Source organism: Idiotropiscis lumnitzeri, chromosome 16 (assembly GCF_059441095.1).
Source record: "Idiotropiscis lumnitzeri isolate Australia: NSW breed Sydney's pygmy pipehorse chromosome 16, RoL_Ilum_1.0, whole genome shotgun sequence".
NCBI lineage: Eukaryota > Metazoa > Chordata > Actinopteri > Syngnathiformes > Syngnathidae > Idiotropiscis > Idiotropiscis lumnitzeri.
This window is the reverse complement of record NC_142406.1, coordinates 12,260,824-12,278,191: the sequence shown is the minus strand read 5'-3', so window position 1 is coordinate 12,278,191 and position 17,368 is coordinate 12,260,824. Positions and strand designations below refer to the sequence as shown.

Sequence of the window (17,368 nt, the reverse complement as noted above, 5' to 3'; positions counted from 1 at the left end):
AAATAATTATAATAATAATAAACCCTTATTTAATATTTGATCCTGACAGTTGAGAGCAAAATGAAAATTAACTTAGAAACGTCCATAAAATACTTATGAAAGCACGCGTTTGTCGTCTTGCATGAAACTAAGTCTCTTATTATTTTTTAATCGGTATTCTAACGATATTTGAAGCCTTGGGTATTAAGTTTAACAACTTATATTCACATCCTTCACACTGTGTTTAAAATGTTTATATTTGCCTGTAGACGCCATAAGATGGTAACAAAGCACCACATGTAGCTCCTCAACTCGCCTCTTGATCCCATTGCATCACGATGCCACAAGATGGCGCCATAGCATGACTGCGATATTACAGGATATTAGAAGCCTGGGGTGTTAAGTTTAACAACTAATATTCACATCCCTCCCACTGTGTAAAAATGTTTGTATTTGCCTGTAGACACCACAAGATGGCGCCAGAGCATGACTGCGATATTGCAGGATATTCGAAGCTTGGGGTGTTAAATTAAACAACTAATATTCACATCCCTCCCACTGTTTAAAATGTTTGTATTTGCCTGTAGGCGCCACAAGATGGCGCCAAAGTATGACTGCGATATTACAGGACGTGAAATTGTATTTATTTTTTTTAAATTACGGTATATACAGATACAACCTGCATACACGCCTGGTTGACGTCAGACCAACGCGACTCTTGTGGACTGGGATGAAAGCGGTCTGTTATCCTTTTTGGGCCTTAAACTAATCAGCAGCACCAACCGTGCCGCTGTTGATGACTTTCAAACCCATCACGTCCATGTGACAGCAGAAATCTCTTCATTTATACTAATTGTCATTGCATTGTATCCTTTATAATCAGCTACCATTGCACAGGTCAAGTCAGCACTACACCCCAAAAAATTGACATTTTCCTGCCTCCTAATGCATTTTATTTTGGTCAATTACAACGGGTTATTCTGGAAACTTGATTGCAAGCTGTGTCTGTAGAAAACAGGTTCTGGTCGTGATATAATTAATGAAATGATGGCACATACTGTACGTAAGAGCAAATTAATTTCATGAAAATGATCTTTATTTGCAAAGACTTCAGTGTACATTTGTTGAAAGCAAATAAACTGAAAGGAAATGTGGTTTTTTTTATACAATACAATGTGCAGCCTGGGTTTATTTCCTCCCATCTAAAAGACAACAAAAAACAGAAATAGTGCAACAATAATTGATAATCATATCAATGAATTATTAATACTCCCAGTATTTGCAATTGTTTCCAAATTTATTATAATTTAATATACTAAATTATTTTCAAAATATTTGTCTCACAGGTAATTTATTAAATAATAATCTCATTTAGGTTAAATCAGACATTCCTGAAAGAAACAAATAATTTTGGTAAGCAACCACTCACCAGCAGTGTGAATGAGTACAGGAAGCTGGGCAAGGAGACCTCACTCAAGGATCCAGGTCCATCTCTTGGTAATTTATCAAAATAAAATAAAACAAAAGCAAAAGTAACATTTTGGTGAAAGACATTAAAAGAAAAAAATCTGTTTTATTTTTGTTTTATTAAAATGACCAGAAATAAGGGTTCCCTATTGGTCTGTAGGCTGATAGTGCACTGTTGGTGCAGGAAAGCGTGCACGTGCGTGCGTGTGAAGCGATACCAAACCACAGATTGGAGACTGCTGGGTTCTTCATCACGTGACGTTATCAACGAGCCTTTAAAAAGATGTAACTTTCATAGCTTGGCCATTGTCTACATTTTGTGAAAATAATGAAAATTCCCCCTACAAATGCAGTATTAAGGTAACAAATATCAATCAGACATGTTTTGTCACATCACACATTTTTCTTCAGTCATCTAAAGGGAAAAACAAATTCACTTTGAGGGCCTAAAAGTGTTCCCACGCATCAATCAACAGATCAATCACCAGCATTGGGTGAATTGGTCCCAACAAAAATCCATTAATAGGGTCCACCACCAGGTGGTGCTGTTGACATCTTTGGCAGCAGCACACAAACAGATGACATTTAAATCAGCTCATTTGGAATTACCTTAGTCTCGCATATGGAGGATAAAAACACAACCGAATGTTTTAAGGCACATGAAGCAAAACATGAACTCACACATTTGCCCATGCGCCTACCATCAACATCAATGTTGATTTCAAGCCAAGAGGGAGCATTATCATCTTCAAACGGCACACCCAGATATCGGCAAATGTCAAAGCTTTTATCATATCCATAATAGATCATCCGTGTGATTCTGTGGAATGTCTAAAGTCAACATTTGACAGAAAAGCATCTGGAGCTTGAAGAAGATTGTTAAGTTCCACTTCACAAGCTCAACACAGTCAAGGCACTTGATACTTTTCATTCAGTTGTGTGACAGAAATGCAAATCATTACAGATAAGGCACCACAGTGCAGATTGCGTCGCACTTTTTTTTTTTTTTAGACTATATCAGGGAAATGTGTGGAATCCTTTTAACAAAGGCAAAAACGTTGATGCAACAACACATTCTATCAATGCGTTCTGTTAACTGGGACTTAATATGGAAAAATGCGGAATATGTCTCCTTCAGAGTAAGATTCCATTTTTCAGTCCTTGAAATCCAAATTCAGGATTTCTATCATTGTACAGACATTTTAATTGCACCTTTTAAAGTGGCCAGTCATTTTTGCTCCAATTTTATAGATCATGGCTGGGCACATAATAGAGGCTCTGAATGTAACAGTATAAACTGAAGATAGAAAGGAAGAAAAAAAAAAAGATCTTCACAGGTTCCTTCAATGTTCATCCAATGGCACACAAGCACCTCCTGGCATTATCTACCCTCATATAATCGGATTTTATGTTTGTCTGCTAAAAGATGCGTGACGTTCGATTCAAAATCGGCATCGTGGACTCCCGTGTATCGGAACGCGCCAGCCAGAGGGTTGTCCTCCCAGTAGTGGTGCCAGTTCCCGTGCTGGTCTGCGCCGAATCCAAACACATTCACCTGCAATGCGAGCACAAAACTTTGCGCGAAGTGTTCCGTCGTGAATCGGGCTGAAAGATGCGTTGGCGTTACCTCGTCGCAAATGTGGATAGCGAACAGCAAGCTGAGGAAGCCGGTGGAAGGGTTGTGGCCGTGCCCCTCCAGCCAAGACTCACTGACGTACTTGAAAAACGCGGGGTTGTAAATCAACACCTGCAAAAGACGGATAATTAACAATTAACAGCACGATTTTTGGCTTCGGTGGGCCGAATCAAAAAGCTCTCAATGATGCAAGTGTACCTAATAAAGTGGCCGGTGTGTGTGCTCAAACAACCACTATCGTCGGTACGGCCATAAAATATTAATTTTGAATCAAATCCACAAATATACAATGAAAACCTTTTTTTTTTTTGCACCTACATTTGAAACACAGTGGCATTGATTTTCTCCAAAACATAAAACTATCGGAAAGGAAACTACCTTATCCTTGTTTGCCTTAATCCGGGACTTCACAGGCATGTACGTGCTGTTGGAGAAGAACAGACAAACAAAGAACAGGTTCGTGTGTTTATTTGCATTCACGTGCGCTTGGATGACACTGCAAAATGTTTGCATCATTTTTCATATGCGCGTCACCTCGCCGTTGTGAGCAAACTGCAAAGCTCAGCGTAAAAATGGGAGATAATGCTTGCGAGAGCGCAACGGGGGTTGGACAACATTCGCGAGGTGGTCCGCTTCATTGGCATAGCAATGAGGGAGATGGGATGGAGTGCTTATGATAATTAATTTGCCATGCAGGAAAGGAGAGTTTTTTTTTGGGCTTGCTTACAAAATAATTGACATTTGTTGCACACGTTAAAAATCATGTCTCATCAACATGAGAATGCACAAAATAAAATCATCACGTCGGTGAAACATGATTTGAATTCGGGCAACCAACGTCCAACAGCACATTTTTTTCCGTCAGTGTTTGAATCCAAAAAATAAAATAAAAAAAAAAAAAAGTCAAGTGTATTGCCTTGAAATCAAAGTTATGTTGCGACTTTATTAATTAATTAAATTAATTAATTAATTAATTAAAAGTAAAATGTTTTTGGTGTTAAATACGAAACAGTGACACCTTCAAACAAACAAACCCAAACAAAAAGCTTTATATTGCCACTTCCAATTGAAGTTCACTGTCAAATTAAAACAACTACATATTGAAAACAACCATAGAATTTCCTCCAAATTAATTAAAAAAAAAATTAAAAATGAACAGAAAGCTCCAGAACGCTAACAGCTCGCATCTATGTGGCGATGTTACGGCTATCCTCACGCAAGCCGTGAGACGACACGGACGCAGAAAGTCTAACAATCGACTAATTCTTTATCCTCAGCGTAGACTCACTACTATTAGTGCCGCACGGAGAAGCTGAGAGACGAGCTGAGTCTCCAATACAGCACATCTGATCTCTAAATTGCTCCTAGGATGCAGACAAGGAGCAGCGCAATATGAGTTGAATCATCACAAGTTGCTGCATGTCAGGACGGCCATCTTGAAATATTTTTTTTTCCACTATCAGGATGCCTCAGTCATCATCTACAAGCTATTCAGGATTTAGCAAGCGGGGGAGGAAGTTATTGAAGGATTGTTTTTTTTTTAAAGCATCTTAAGGCCTCACCTTTACAAACTGCCTTAAGACATTTATGTCAGAGTATAACTTGAATGAAATGTCACATAATCAATCATAAAAAAAAACAAAAATGCAGAATTGAAACTACACTTTGTCCCGTTTATCATTTTAATGCGCCGACCATATTCCTTGTTGTAAGAAAATGTCTCCCAATATGAAGTTCAATGATTCACGTTCGACTACAAATAACACAAAAAATAAGTATTAGGTATTAAAAGTCATGTGAACAAAAATAATGCGTTGCTGCCATTTTGTGGCGCCTGTTTTACTCGGAGTGCCAATTGGTACACTGCGGGAAAAAATTTAACTATAAATTTCAAGACGGCAAAATCAAAAAATATTTGAAGTTTTATTTGAGCTAAATTGATTCGGAGCAAACCAACCTGCTTGCTTTGTTGTGCTGACAAAAATTGTTGCCATCAACGTCAAGGTTGCTTCAACGAGTTTTTTTGAGTGCGATCATAAAGTGTCAACCAAACAATTCACAAAAGTTGTTCACATACAACTTAATGGTGTCTGTGGTAAAAGCGCTGATGAGCCACTGCAGGTCCAGAGTCTTGAAGGGAATAAACACCAGAAAGGTGGCGTTGTCCAGATCCTTGGCACTTTCCGGATACATCAGGTGATGCGTCGTCCTGGCGCCCACGTCTTCCTCAAACCCAGCCGTGGGTGCTTCGTTCATTCTGAAGCAAAAAAACAATTGATACACATTCGACTTTGCCACATCAGAACCGCCTTCTTGGTTTATTTTGAGAACGATTCAAGCGCGCCAAGAGAAGAGCAACGTGTTCCATTCTGGCAATTTCTGGCCTCCCAAACAGCAATTTAGAACATTTCCAGCACAACAACGCTGCGCTCCCTGTTATTACGGCGAACAATACTGTCTCCTGCAGCAGAGGTAATTGCCGCAAATTCGGTCGACAGTTTGGATGCTGTCAGTGCCACGGAGAAGACAAATCATGACGATGACCCTTCCCGAAAAACACCCCAACGCACCTCCTATGAGTAACATCTGTAAGATCATTTTGCTCATTTCCCACCAAAACCTGCCAAGTCTCTTGAGAAAACACAACATAGCGAATAAAATGCAAGAAAGCCGATTACAAAGTCACAAGGCTAAATTATTATTATTTTTTTTTTTTTTACACGTTTCCGAGACTTAGAAAAGGAAAAGTCGTTGAGTCTCCATTTGTAACATCCATGCAAGGATCCTAGTGTTGCTTGATACCCGTTGTTAATTAGCACCTATTAGATGGTGCGAATGAAAACTGATTATTTTTTCTAGGGGGGGGGGGTGTGTGCAAGATGCGAGTATATCGACGCGCACACTATTTCCCCGTGAAATACTTCAACTGCACTCTGCTCTGTGCAGTGCATTTTTGAATAGCTTGTTTAGCTTCCATCTGTTAAATTACTCTCCTCCATTATTTATTAATTTATCACAGGTGTACCTAATAGAATCAAAAAAATATTTGGTGGATTAGCTACAATGCATCAATTATCAAATATTTGTTATTTTTATTTATTTTTTATTTTTTTGTGTTCAAAGAATGTATACTGGAAAAAAATGGCAACTGCTTGCAGGCAATTATAAAATACTGTATATTATTTGTGTAATAATGGATGGGTGGATGTTATGGTGTAATATTGCTTATAATTAATTATTTTACTATGAATATGACTTTTATAGTATTGTTATTATTATTAAAATAATTAGTTTAGTCATTTAAACTTCTTGCTCAAGGCTTAACAATAATGAAAAGTGAAAGTTAAATCACATTGGTAATTCTAAAATCAACTTCATAAACGACACCGTCGTCATCTTCCACTTTATCGGGAAAATAATAAATGATAGTTGATGTAAATAACCGCGACATGTTTATTTTTTCAGAAATTTCCCAAATGTTGCCCAAATGCTCGGGCTGAAGCGTGAGCTCAGTCAGCATGTAATAAGCAAGTAAGATTTGAAAGGTCAGCGGTATTTCACAACTGTCTCATTTCACACGGTGACTGCCGCCGCCGTTGCCGCGACTTCTTTTTCTTAAGGTTAATTTCTCAAAATGCTAACGTGCTTCTGGCTGACTAATCCCCAAGAGGAGCGCTTGTGCACATTTTTATTAGCTGCACGGAGACATCAGATCAAGACGCACAAAAGACTTCAGGGTTTAATAGAAACTTTTATTTTTTACGCGGCTCATAAAGGATCTGCGCTTTGGTGTTTATTTACAGCCACATATTTAGAAAAAAAAAAGGGCCGCTGTAAATGTTGAGATGTAAAAAGGGGTTCAAACCAGTGCAAGGATCAAAGGTGAAAGCATGCACAAGTCATCGATGATGTCATGGCGTTGCCGGAGGCGCATAGCGCTGACTCAGCTGTGTTTCAAAAAACTTATTTGTGGCAAAATGCTGAGGCAAAAGCCGTCATATAACGTTATATATATATTATTCCAAAATAAAAGACATTGCATATATATATATATTTATATTTATATACATTTATAATTGCATACAGATATATAAATATTTATTTTTATATTTCTATAGATATTTATTTATTTTTTTATAATTGCATATAGAGATATAAATATTTACATTTATATTTTTATATATATATATATATATGTATATATATATATATATATATATATATATATATATATATAAGGATCTAATAGCCTTTTATGCCACAAGATGGCAATTTTTTTTTATATTAAACATGGCTATAAAAAAGCACTTTTCCTCACCAGATAGCACCAGATCAACATTTTTATGACTAGGTGAGTTTTGTGAATAACACGATATGTTCACGGAAAGAAAACAAAGACCCATCTGTCACTGTATGGCGATTCACTGTATTTTCTTTGCCTTTCACCTCAAGACGATTAAAGGTGATACCCCGACGAATAGCACAGCAGTCAATCAAACTGAGCACGTCATCGCCGATGCTGCTCAGATATCGACACGGCGGCATAATTGCAGCGATGGCTTTGATGTATCACTTGCATTATCACCCTCCAATCCCTTCGAAATTGTCTTTTTTAGAATCCAATTCCTGAGAGAGAGCGTGTCCTACCTCTGCTGAAAAGGAGCACAATCCCAGTTTTCAAAATGCAATTTCAAATGACTAACAAACGCGACGCACCGAAACGATTTGCGACGCTGTCTTAATGAAGTTATTTGCACTGGCTTACATCAGGCGAGCCGATTTAAGCTTTTGACTGATCGTTCATTCTGCAGAACACAAGAAGCTGCTGATGGGTGAGCACACAACTAGCAAAATAAAATGTGTTCTCTCTTTATTTGCAAACAAATTCATGAATGGATCCTTTGTTTGGCTTGTTGTGTCGCTGCCCCGCATGACCTTTTGGCTCAGTAGCACGACCCCACCCCCATCCAGACATGACTTCAAATATCACGCTGGGATGAATTAACTCATTCACTACCAGCCGAGTAAAAAAATGGATCTTTGACGTATTTAGCCGTCAATGGCACTCGATGAGTTAAAAAAAAAAAAAACTCAGAATATTTCCAGCGCCATGCAAGAACGCGCTGCACCAACGACCGGGATTGAGAACGTGTGTCTCGGCGGCGGCGGCGGCGTTTAATTGAATCGGTAAGACAACGGCGTTGTGCTGTCGCAGCGGCGGCTGAGCTGGATGATATGCGCTAATGCTGTTTAGTAGTGACGCCGCGCTTCAGCGGCCATGTTTGGGGAAAATGAAAGCGGAAGTTTTATTTAACTACCAGCGCCTTTAATAATTTATTTTAAGTAGCCCAATGCGTATTATTACGTATAATCTTTTGCAATTCCACAATTACAGTTTCACCTCGAATCATTTCTCAGTTCTGTTTTTGATCTTCTAAATTGCTTCAAAAATATTAGAGTGCTAGTGAAAGGTCGAGAGAAAAAGAGATCTTGAGTAATAGCGATAGATGCAAAGAAATCTATATTTGAAGATTGACTGACCTTATAATGAAATGACTGGCGTTTATGAGGCGGCCATATTGGGATCCCTTCAGGTTCCCAGAGTTCCCCACCACGGAGCAGGTCCGGCAGCGCTCCGGCCCGGCGTCCGCGTAGTGCACCTCATCGGGAATTAATTGGAAAAGCTCCTCCACCACTTGGCTGTAGTTGGCCGGCTGCTTCTCTAACTGCAGCCACTGGTGGGAGGGGCGGGTGGGGGGGGGGTGAGGACGGGAGAGTCAATGTTACACAAACAGCATCCTCATCGCGTGCGCTTCGCTGCGGACTACATTTAAGTGGAAGCGATTGAACAAGGGCAAAGGAGCTTCAGGAGGCCAACACGTTACTGACATGTCCTCGGGGGGGGGGGGGGGCGTTTGGCGTGGTCGTCTTCCGGTGGCTTTCAACTCGCTGAGACGGCAGATAAAATGAACGCGGCCGGCGTGCGTGTGTGCGCTCTGCTATTTGTGCCAAGCAGGAATGGGAGTGGAAAGGATGAGATTTCTTCCAACTCATTCGAAGCCTATCGGAGTTTTATTTCCTACTTTTACTTCCATTCCATTTAGCTTTGAGATGCGTTCCAAATAAAGTAGCGAGGGCAAAGGTCACACCCTTGACATCATTGCCAGTCAGCTGTCGACACGCGTGACATTTGCTTCACTGAGAGGCGTTTGCTCAAATCATTGGTGACTGGAGGCAACCCTGCACTCTTTTTTTTTTTTTTTTCTCTACTCCGACCTCTAATTGGACACGGTGTGAGGGGAATGCGGGATAGGAGACAGCACACAGCTGCCTTCTAGATAAACGGGGTAGGATGGTTGCATGTCGTGTATTTTGCGAAAACCACCGAGCTAAATTGGGTGCAGGGAATTTATGGCGACGTATCGTTGCTGAGCATCCTTGCATTAAAAAAAACCCTAAATCTACGTTAACTACAAGGGCAGTCAGTTTCATTTTTTATTTATTTTTATTTCATTTTTGTGTTTTCAGCAGATTTAATTGTTTGTGTTGAATTATTATTATTTTTAAAAAATATATAAATACTTGTATGACAAATTAAAAAAAAATAAATTCAACAACTCACCTCCCTTCTTTTGGACAGACGTGCAACAATTCAGAGATAAATGTATTTAAAATGAACCCAAATTAATAATATTAATTGGCGACAAAAATGTATTTCCGTTTTACAAATGAACAAATGAATTCATTTTATCCAGGCATATTTTTTTATTTTTATTTTATTTACCGTTTTAATTTTTTTTTCATTTGATTTTTTTATATCATATTTTTTATTTTATTATTTAACGTTTTTTTTTTCTTCTCAATTTTAGCTTTAATAATATCGTCTGTTTTTGTTGACTACAATAACTTCCTTTGACTTCCCCCATCACTCTCATCTCCATCAATTAAAAAAAAAAAAAAAAAAAAAATCACGACAGCCACGCCGCCACATGTGGCCTCCCATATTGCTCCTACCAGAAACCGCCACTCCCCGCCAAGTGCTACAAAAGTCTCTCCAGTTACCTGCCACCATTTGAAGATTTCATCCGAGAGCGCGCTGTTGTTCCTGGTCATGAGCGGGTGAATGGATGGGTCGAAGCGCTCCGTGAACCAAGGGTCGTCCTCCGCCTCTGTCATGCACTGCCGACAGGCGCATGAGCCCTTGCGGGGGGCGCTCCAACCGGAGGGGTCCCGCAAGGCGTAGCTGTAGACTAAGATGGTGAACGTCACGATACACGACAGCAGAGCCAACGTCTTTGAATTCCTGTGTTTGCAGGTCCTCATGCTGTCACGGCGGGAGTCACTTGGCTGGCAAACTTGTGCGCCCAGGATAGAAATAGCATCGGGATCATTTTCAAGTTCGCAAGGAAAAAAATACAGTTCTGGATTTTTCACGTCTTTAGTCAAATCCCACAATGTGATGCTACCTGTTGGATAAGGTCCGGCTAATGAGGTGCAAGCAGCTCGCTCCGTTCCCACGTTGAGTCAGTAAGGTCAGCGGCTGACGGGTTATCTGTTCAGTGAATCATCTACGACAAATGCAAACAAAAGATTTAGACTTCAGGAAGGACGACATTTTGATTTCACCTCCGTCAATCACATTGCTTTTGTTTGTACATTTTTCTTATGCTGGACAACAACTATAACTTTCACTGGTATTTTCCTGTGAGAAGAAGTTTCCAATAATCAGACCCAAAATACAGCTAGAAATTTTACATGGAGTTATTTAAGCTCACAAAAAAAAAAATATATTACAAATGAATTTTAGTTTCGAGAGCCAGAAAAAATGCAAATCGAGTTTTCAACTGATTTTTCGGATTACAACGAAAATGACCTCTGTCCGCAAGCTTTGTTTATTCTTTATGTAGCTGTTGGTTATTTGCAGGAATATTTTCATGTTTTCATGGTAAAAATTAATACAATTTAAAATCAATTAAAATTAATTAATAATTCTTAGTTACTGAACAATAAAAAAATTGGTGTTAATGGCGGCTTATTTATTTATTTTTTTATTTTATTTACATTTTAAATTTTAAATGTCCATATTTTTGTGAATAAGACAGGAACTTAATGACATAATTGCTAACCGCTTTGTCCTGCGTAATTGACGGCAGCATTCTAGCAAACAATCTCCAAGAGCGATTAATTAACATGGCGACGCGAATCGATTCTTTTATTTTTCGCATCGATCTTAAAATCGGCATGATTCCGATTTCCAATGAATCGTTACATCCCTAGAAATAAACGTGCAAATTGATCGCTCTGAACATATTTCAAGTTTTTCCATCATCCCACTAACGTATCAATACAGCACCTCATTTCGCATTTGGCAGTCAGGTGACAAAAGGTTGAAAAATAGGTGACATGGTTTTTATTAGGCCTGTATTTTCTCCCATGGCAGAATTCCCACCGGGGCTGTGCGCCCTCTGCATTCAAAAGGGGCTCTTTGGGCTTTCATCAATGCAATACATCTTGATTTAGCTGACGGCAGCTTGTCGGTGAAGACGTGGCGCAATCAACGCAGCGTAGGGAAGGTGTAATACAAGGCAAAGTGATCCCTAGAAACACTCGAGATGCCCTTTTCCTCTTAACAAGTCACCCCACCTCGTAGGGAAGATTTGTTGCAAAGTACATTACGGAGCGAGAAAAAGCCTCCTGGTCTTTCTTGATTAGAAATTGATCAGGTCATTCAAATGGTAACTCCCGGGGGGAAGCAAAGAGGATTGGCTTCAGAGGGCACCGGGGCACAGCGGGACCTTCGCTTCCCCAATCAGAGCGGGAATTGGGTAGGCGCTCGTTATCAGCAGCAAGGACACAAAGGCGATGGACAGGAAAGATTGGACGCGCTGCCGTTTTTGGACCGGAAGTTTGCATGCAACAACCTGACGGGTTATTGGTTCTTCGGAAAATGCCTTCCATACAAACGTAAAATCCGTGAATCGTGAATGGAAAATCAAATCGATTTTGGGATTTTGAATTTGAATTAGTTGCAATATTATGTGAATAATTATGCAGTTTAGTGAGATTAAAGTCTTGTTTTATAAATAGTCTTTCTTTGCAGAATATAAAGAATAGGATTGAACCCTTTTTTTTTTTACCACTTCCTATTCAGACGCTCATTATCAGCAGCAAGGACATACACGGTTGCACAAGAAGGCACCGGTTGCTGCCGTAAGTCACAGCGGACGACAGATTTGCATACAAGCCGAGTTGTCTTATTGTCTACTGGGGGAAGCTTTGACAACCTGGGAACACTCCAATGAACAGAGCTGCTTCTTCCCATAAACAAGGTTTTTTTTTTTTTTGACTCGGATCACTTTGAAGCAAAACCCCCCCCCGCCCTGGCCTGTCGTATCTTGAGCATTCTCCGACAGCTGGCGACGTTTTGAGACATCACTTGTGGGTCGCCTGACCTTGGATGGCACACTCACGCTGATCAAAGTTTGCCAAGCTGAGACAGCAAACGGCGCACAGAAAACAGAACGGGAAGGGGAGGGGGGCCCTAATCTCCCATTTTTGAAAAGTCATCACCTTTGTGGGATGTCGCTACAAGGAAGTCTTTTCAGCTGTTGTTCCTCGGAAAATGCTCGACGTGAGATGTCTGGGACCTCAAAAAATTTATCTTGGCCTTGATGCGAACCTGCCATACAAAGTTAGTATCTTCGTCGAGAGGCGAAAAATATTCACCTTGTCAACCCACATGGCAAGGAATTTAATCAGCCACTTCCAAGCTGAGTCGCGGGAGGATTCTTTAATGACTTGCACGTCACATTCGAACGTACCAGCAATTTGTTTTCATTAACTTATAACTTGCAGTTATTTGGTGAACGGGGATAAAGTGATAATGTTGTTGGGAAAAAAATGTTACTTAACATGTAAAAGTCAAAATGTTATCGGGAAAAAGTAATTTCATTTGTAATTAAAATGTTAAAAGTAACAACAATGAAGTTACAAAATTGGGTTTAAATTATATTGTGAATTATTGAGAATAAAGTTGTCACAAAAAAAAAATTGTCCGATTATTACATGAAAAAATAATATTCACTAAATTAAAAAAATGTTTGTGATAGAATTTTAGTCAAATATTTTCACTCCGCTATATTAATCAAAATGCCGTGTTTGGACCAATGGGGCACGTGCAATAATTATTGTAAAGAAAATTTTTGACTTGACGTCCTCTTTAAGATGTTGGCAGATTAATATGGGGTTCATAAAACAATGTACGTGGCCGTGGCCTTAAAAGAGATTTTTTTTTTCTTAAAAGTGAAAGATTTTTAACCCAGCGGCTACGATTCAAGAAAGAACAGATGTCAGCATTTTTTTTTTTTGGTGGTCCAATTGCCGAGCACAGTCACCATTTCTGCTGCCTCCGCTTTGTCTTTGTCGCCAAAGTCACAATGGAAGCTGTTACAAATGCAGGGGGAGGGGCCACACTCAATATTTTGTCCTATTTTCTCTTCCTATAGAAGCAAAATGCTATTTGGGATCCGCAGGTCACTTTGTGAGTTGTTTACTGCTGGTGACGTTCGCTGTCGTGTTTGGATTCAATGCCAGATGAGACGCTTTGGCCCAAAAAGGAAAGCTATTGTCTTGCGGGGGATGGCGACGTCTCGTTTTTTGGCAGGTCGGAGCTGAAGGCCTGACAAGACATGTATTCCATCAGTGAAAACAAGGAAGCTCAGAACAAAACAAAGGAACAAAGACGACTGTAGATAAATAAATCAGATGCATAAATACAGCGGAGCACTTGTAAAGCCGCGAGGGAACGCGAGTGGCAGATCGGCTGCGAGATGTGAACTCGAGTACTGACGGTAAATAATTAAGAATTATCCAATATGGCAAAATTTACCAGTAGAAATAGGACAGTGGAACCTCAGATATCATGATTCGACTTAATGTGTTGCAAAAAGACTGATTAAAACAGACTTGTATGAAAAGTGGAGCAATTTTTCCGTGCGCCACTAGGGGCAGTATAGACAATAATGCCGATACAAAGAACGCACACCACAACTACAATTAGTGACGTTGTAAACTGCAGTAATTATTTTTTTCTTCGTAGAGGATAAAGAAAATCAACCAATAAATGATAGTTATATTGTCTGTCCACATGTGTTGCTTCAGTTTCAGATTTTCACCGATAGCGAATGAGTCCAGACCGCTCTAAAAGGAGTCCATGTCGGTAATTTTCACATTAGAAATGGTGACTAGTGAATCATGAATTGTCAGAGGCTCACTGTACGACCACGCTTATGTACAAAATGCCAGAAATGATGCGTAGGTTTAATTACCGGTGTGAAAAGTTCAAATATAAAGCGAGGACATCAGTTTCTCAGGGGGGGAAAAAATAAATCCAGAGGGATTTTTTTCTTTCATGCTCCCAAACTAATACTGTAACTGAAAGAACATGAAATGAAAAGTTTTTTGTTTTTTTTTACTACATTTGATGGCATCACATCTGCAAATCCGCACAGGCTTTAAGTTTGGCGCTTTACTTGGGAGAGTTTTATTCTCACATATTGGCTTTCAGGCAGCGTTTTATCTTCACATAAAAAAAAAAAAAAAAAAGGCTGCTGCGGCGGCGGCGGCGGCTGTTTCTTGCTCGAGTGTATAAAGAGGCTTTCAGAGTGCATTGAAGTCTGTTCACATGATTAAAGGAAGTGAAGAAGTTCAGCGCTGAAAGCTCGCCGATATGAAGGTAGATCTGTTGTCGGATTAATAACAAACACAAGATAAGCACTTGGGCCTTTTTTTTTTTTTTTTTTTAAGACCGACTGGTGAGAAAAGTCAAAGTGAGACATTGAATTTGGATCACCGTGTTACCTGCTTTTGTGCAAAAAAAAGTACACACTTACCTTTGAGCTGCATTGCAAAAACCTTGAGACAACGAGGCACTCTAAAGCCATACCCTCGTTGTATTTCCACAATTGAGTAATACGTCATTCTTTGCGTGTGTGTTTTAAGCAATTATCGTCAAACCTGCAAAGTAAAATCAGAAAAAAATCTTTGACTCCACTTCACAGATTAATCATTTCATTATTTCCAGCTTGCCGTCTTATTTTAGTCAAATGCGCCGCAGTAACAACGTCTCCTCGGCACACTCCGGTGTCCTGAGCTTTAATGCTTATGTCCTTCACACACTCATCCGTGCAGCAGCCCGCAGCACCAACATTTCCCCGGAGAGTTACCTCCTTTGCCCGGCGTCCCTGAATGGAAGCAAAAAGCAGTTCAGCTCCAGATGAGTTGTCACACCGTCAATTGTTCCCCCAGCTCCACTTGGCCATTTTGGAACACTCACACAGCACTTTGCTCTCGGCTTCAAGCCGTTCGAACTTCTGTGGACGCAGGCTGAGTGCAGCACGGGCGAGGAGTAACCCGCCACTATTTCAGAACAAACGCTACGACCGAGGATAACAGTACGCAGGTCAAAGGTCAGAATGTGAATGCGATTTTCACACACACGATTCCCATACAAAATCAAATTTAATTTAATTTGAATCATCCTCCACAGTCACATACACGAGGGGTGTTATTAAAAAAAACTGCTTGAATCGGATAATCGGTTATAGAAGATGTGAGCGCATCGAATGGAGCCGAAGGTCTGTCTTGAAAATATCCTTCAAGTATATTTGCAATCAAATCCACACTTTTGCCTTCTTCGCCGATGCAAGAATACATCTGAGATTTTCCAAAAGTTGCCCATGGACACTATCTGGTGTGGATTTGTTGATTGCGCAAAGCGAGTATCATTCACTCACACAGAACAGAAGCCAGCACGGTTCGTCGCATTGTCATCCCAAGTCCGAACGGCGTCCCCCAGCAAACTACCAAATCCACAGAGGAGCTTCTTTCACACCGGCTCTCTTTCGTGATGACTTTCCGCTAACAAAAACAAAAGGCCATGCAGGAATGTCACGTATGGAGCACAGTACGTGCTGTGATCTGTTGGTCGGGTACGCAAAATCGAAATTGACCAATCATAGAGTCAACCGTGAAGAGCGTGCCCTATCATAGATCAAACGAACGATGTGATGTTGATGCGATTTTGGTGACATTGATTGCGGAATATAAAAGAGTGGTCATTCTGATCGGCTATTGGCAATTAAAATGCAAATCAAAGTGTCAAAACCATTAAATTAAGTAATCCCCGATTTAAAAAAAAGTAACTTATACTTGAGTAACATGAACTCATTTACTACCATTGACGGATAAAGACGTCAAAGATCCATTTTTTTTTTTACTTGGCTGGTAGTGAATGAGTTTATAACATTGTCGAGGAACTTATTACTTTCACATTCAAGTCTCATGTCATAAGTAATCTATTACATTTTAGCAGGAACTTGCCCAACATTTGAATGAAATTGGAATGTCACTGAATCGAATTGAATCGTTTTATCGGAGAGATGCACACACCTGATATAAAAGGAAAATAAAAATGATCGCATTACGGTACATGCATGCAAAATTTTGAGAGAAAATTCAAAACTGTCCAACCCTTGTGCAAGCAATCATTTAGGTTTATTGATGTGTGCTGTCGATGCAAAACGGGACATTTGTCTCTGTATTTCCAAAAGAGCGCCATCTAATGCATTTGCATTTTTTTTTTTGTTCAGCGCATTTCCGTGTTTTTCGCCGCATTTTTCTGAGGCGTCCTGCACTTTCACTGATAGGCAGATGAAGCAAGGGCGAGAATGTAAAGCAGCCTCGTTATTAATGCGCTTTGTCAAGGAAGTTCTCCATCTCCGAGCCAGACTGTCCCATTAATCATTAGCACTGAGGGGGGACAACACGGAAATAATCACATTTATTTGCATTCTTTTGTCATTGTTCGCTTTCTCTGGCAGGATTTTGTTCACGCCGTTAACTCATTGACTGCCATTGACGGCTAAAGACGTCCAAAATATTTTTTTTTCAATTGGCTGGAATGAGTTAATGACGTTGCACGGGCGGCAATAACTGATTACACACGACGTCAACACGTGAGGGAGATTAAAACACCAAAAAGAATTTCCACATGTGGCAGCCGACCAGCTTACAATGTGTAAATCGACTCGGAGGATTTGGCTGACAATTTGGCAGGATTGCTCGAACGGAAACAGTCGCCAAGCACATCTTGTCCTACGACTGCATCTCTTTGTTTAATTCCCGGCAAGCTTTTAATTAGGCCGGATTGCGCTTCGCTCCACAAATGGTTCTCTTCTCTTGGCAACCGTTTGGGTCCCGCCATGTCAATCAGGTCGGGTATTGTGT

At 40.0% G+C, this 17,368-nt stretch overlaps 1 protein-coding gene across 10 annotated transcripts in view; it reads right to left on the bottom strand.

The window, feature by feature from the left end:
• Positions 1–1,546: 1,546 nt before the first annotated feature.
• LOC148321465 (CMP-N-acetylneuraminate-beta-galactosamide-alpha-2,3-sialyltransferase 1-like) overlaps positions 1,547–17,368 on the bottom strand; it is a 52,682-nt gene continuing 36,860 nt past the window's right edge. For 6 of the 10 annotated variants that reach the window (XM_088318604.1, XM_088318598.1, XM_088318599.1 and 3 more), the window contains 7 exons: positions 10,549–10,650; positions 10,145–10,437; positions 8,624–8,817; positions 5,160–5,339; positions 3,461–3,506; positions 3,074–3,193; positions 1,547–3,001 (listed from right to left, as the gene is read on the bottom strand). In XM_088318604.1, the coding sequence (XP_088174730.1) occupies positions 2,828–3,001; positions 3,074–3,193; positions 3,461–3,506; positions 5,160–5,339; positions 8,624–8,817; positions 10,145–10,405 (975 nt within the window). In that variant the 5' untranslated portion in view covers positions 10,406–10,437; positions 10,549–10,650 and the 3' untranslated portion in view covers positions 1,547–2,827. Of the gene's footprint in view, positions 3,002–3,073; positions 3,194–3,460; positions 3,507–5,159; positions 5,340–8,623; positions 8,818–10,144; positions 10,438–10,548; positions 12,039–13,476; positions 14,893–14,973; positions 15,325–15,876; positions 16,001–17,368 lie in introns of those variants that run through there. The other 4 variants (XM_088318600.1, XM_088318601.1, XM_088318608.1 and 1 more) reach the window with 4 other exon arrangements.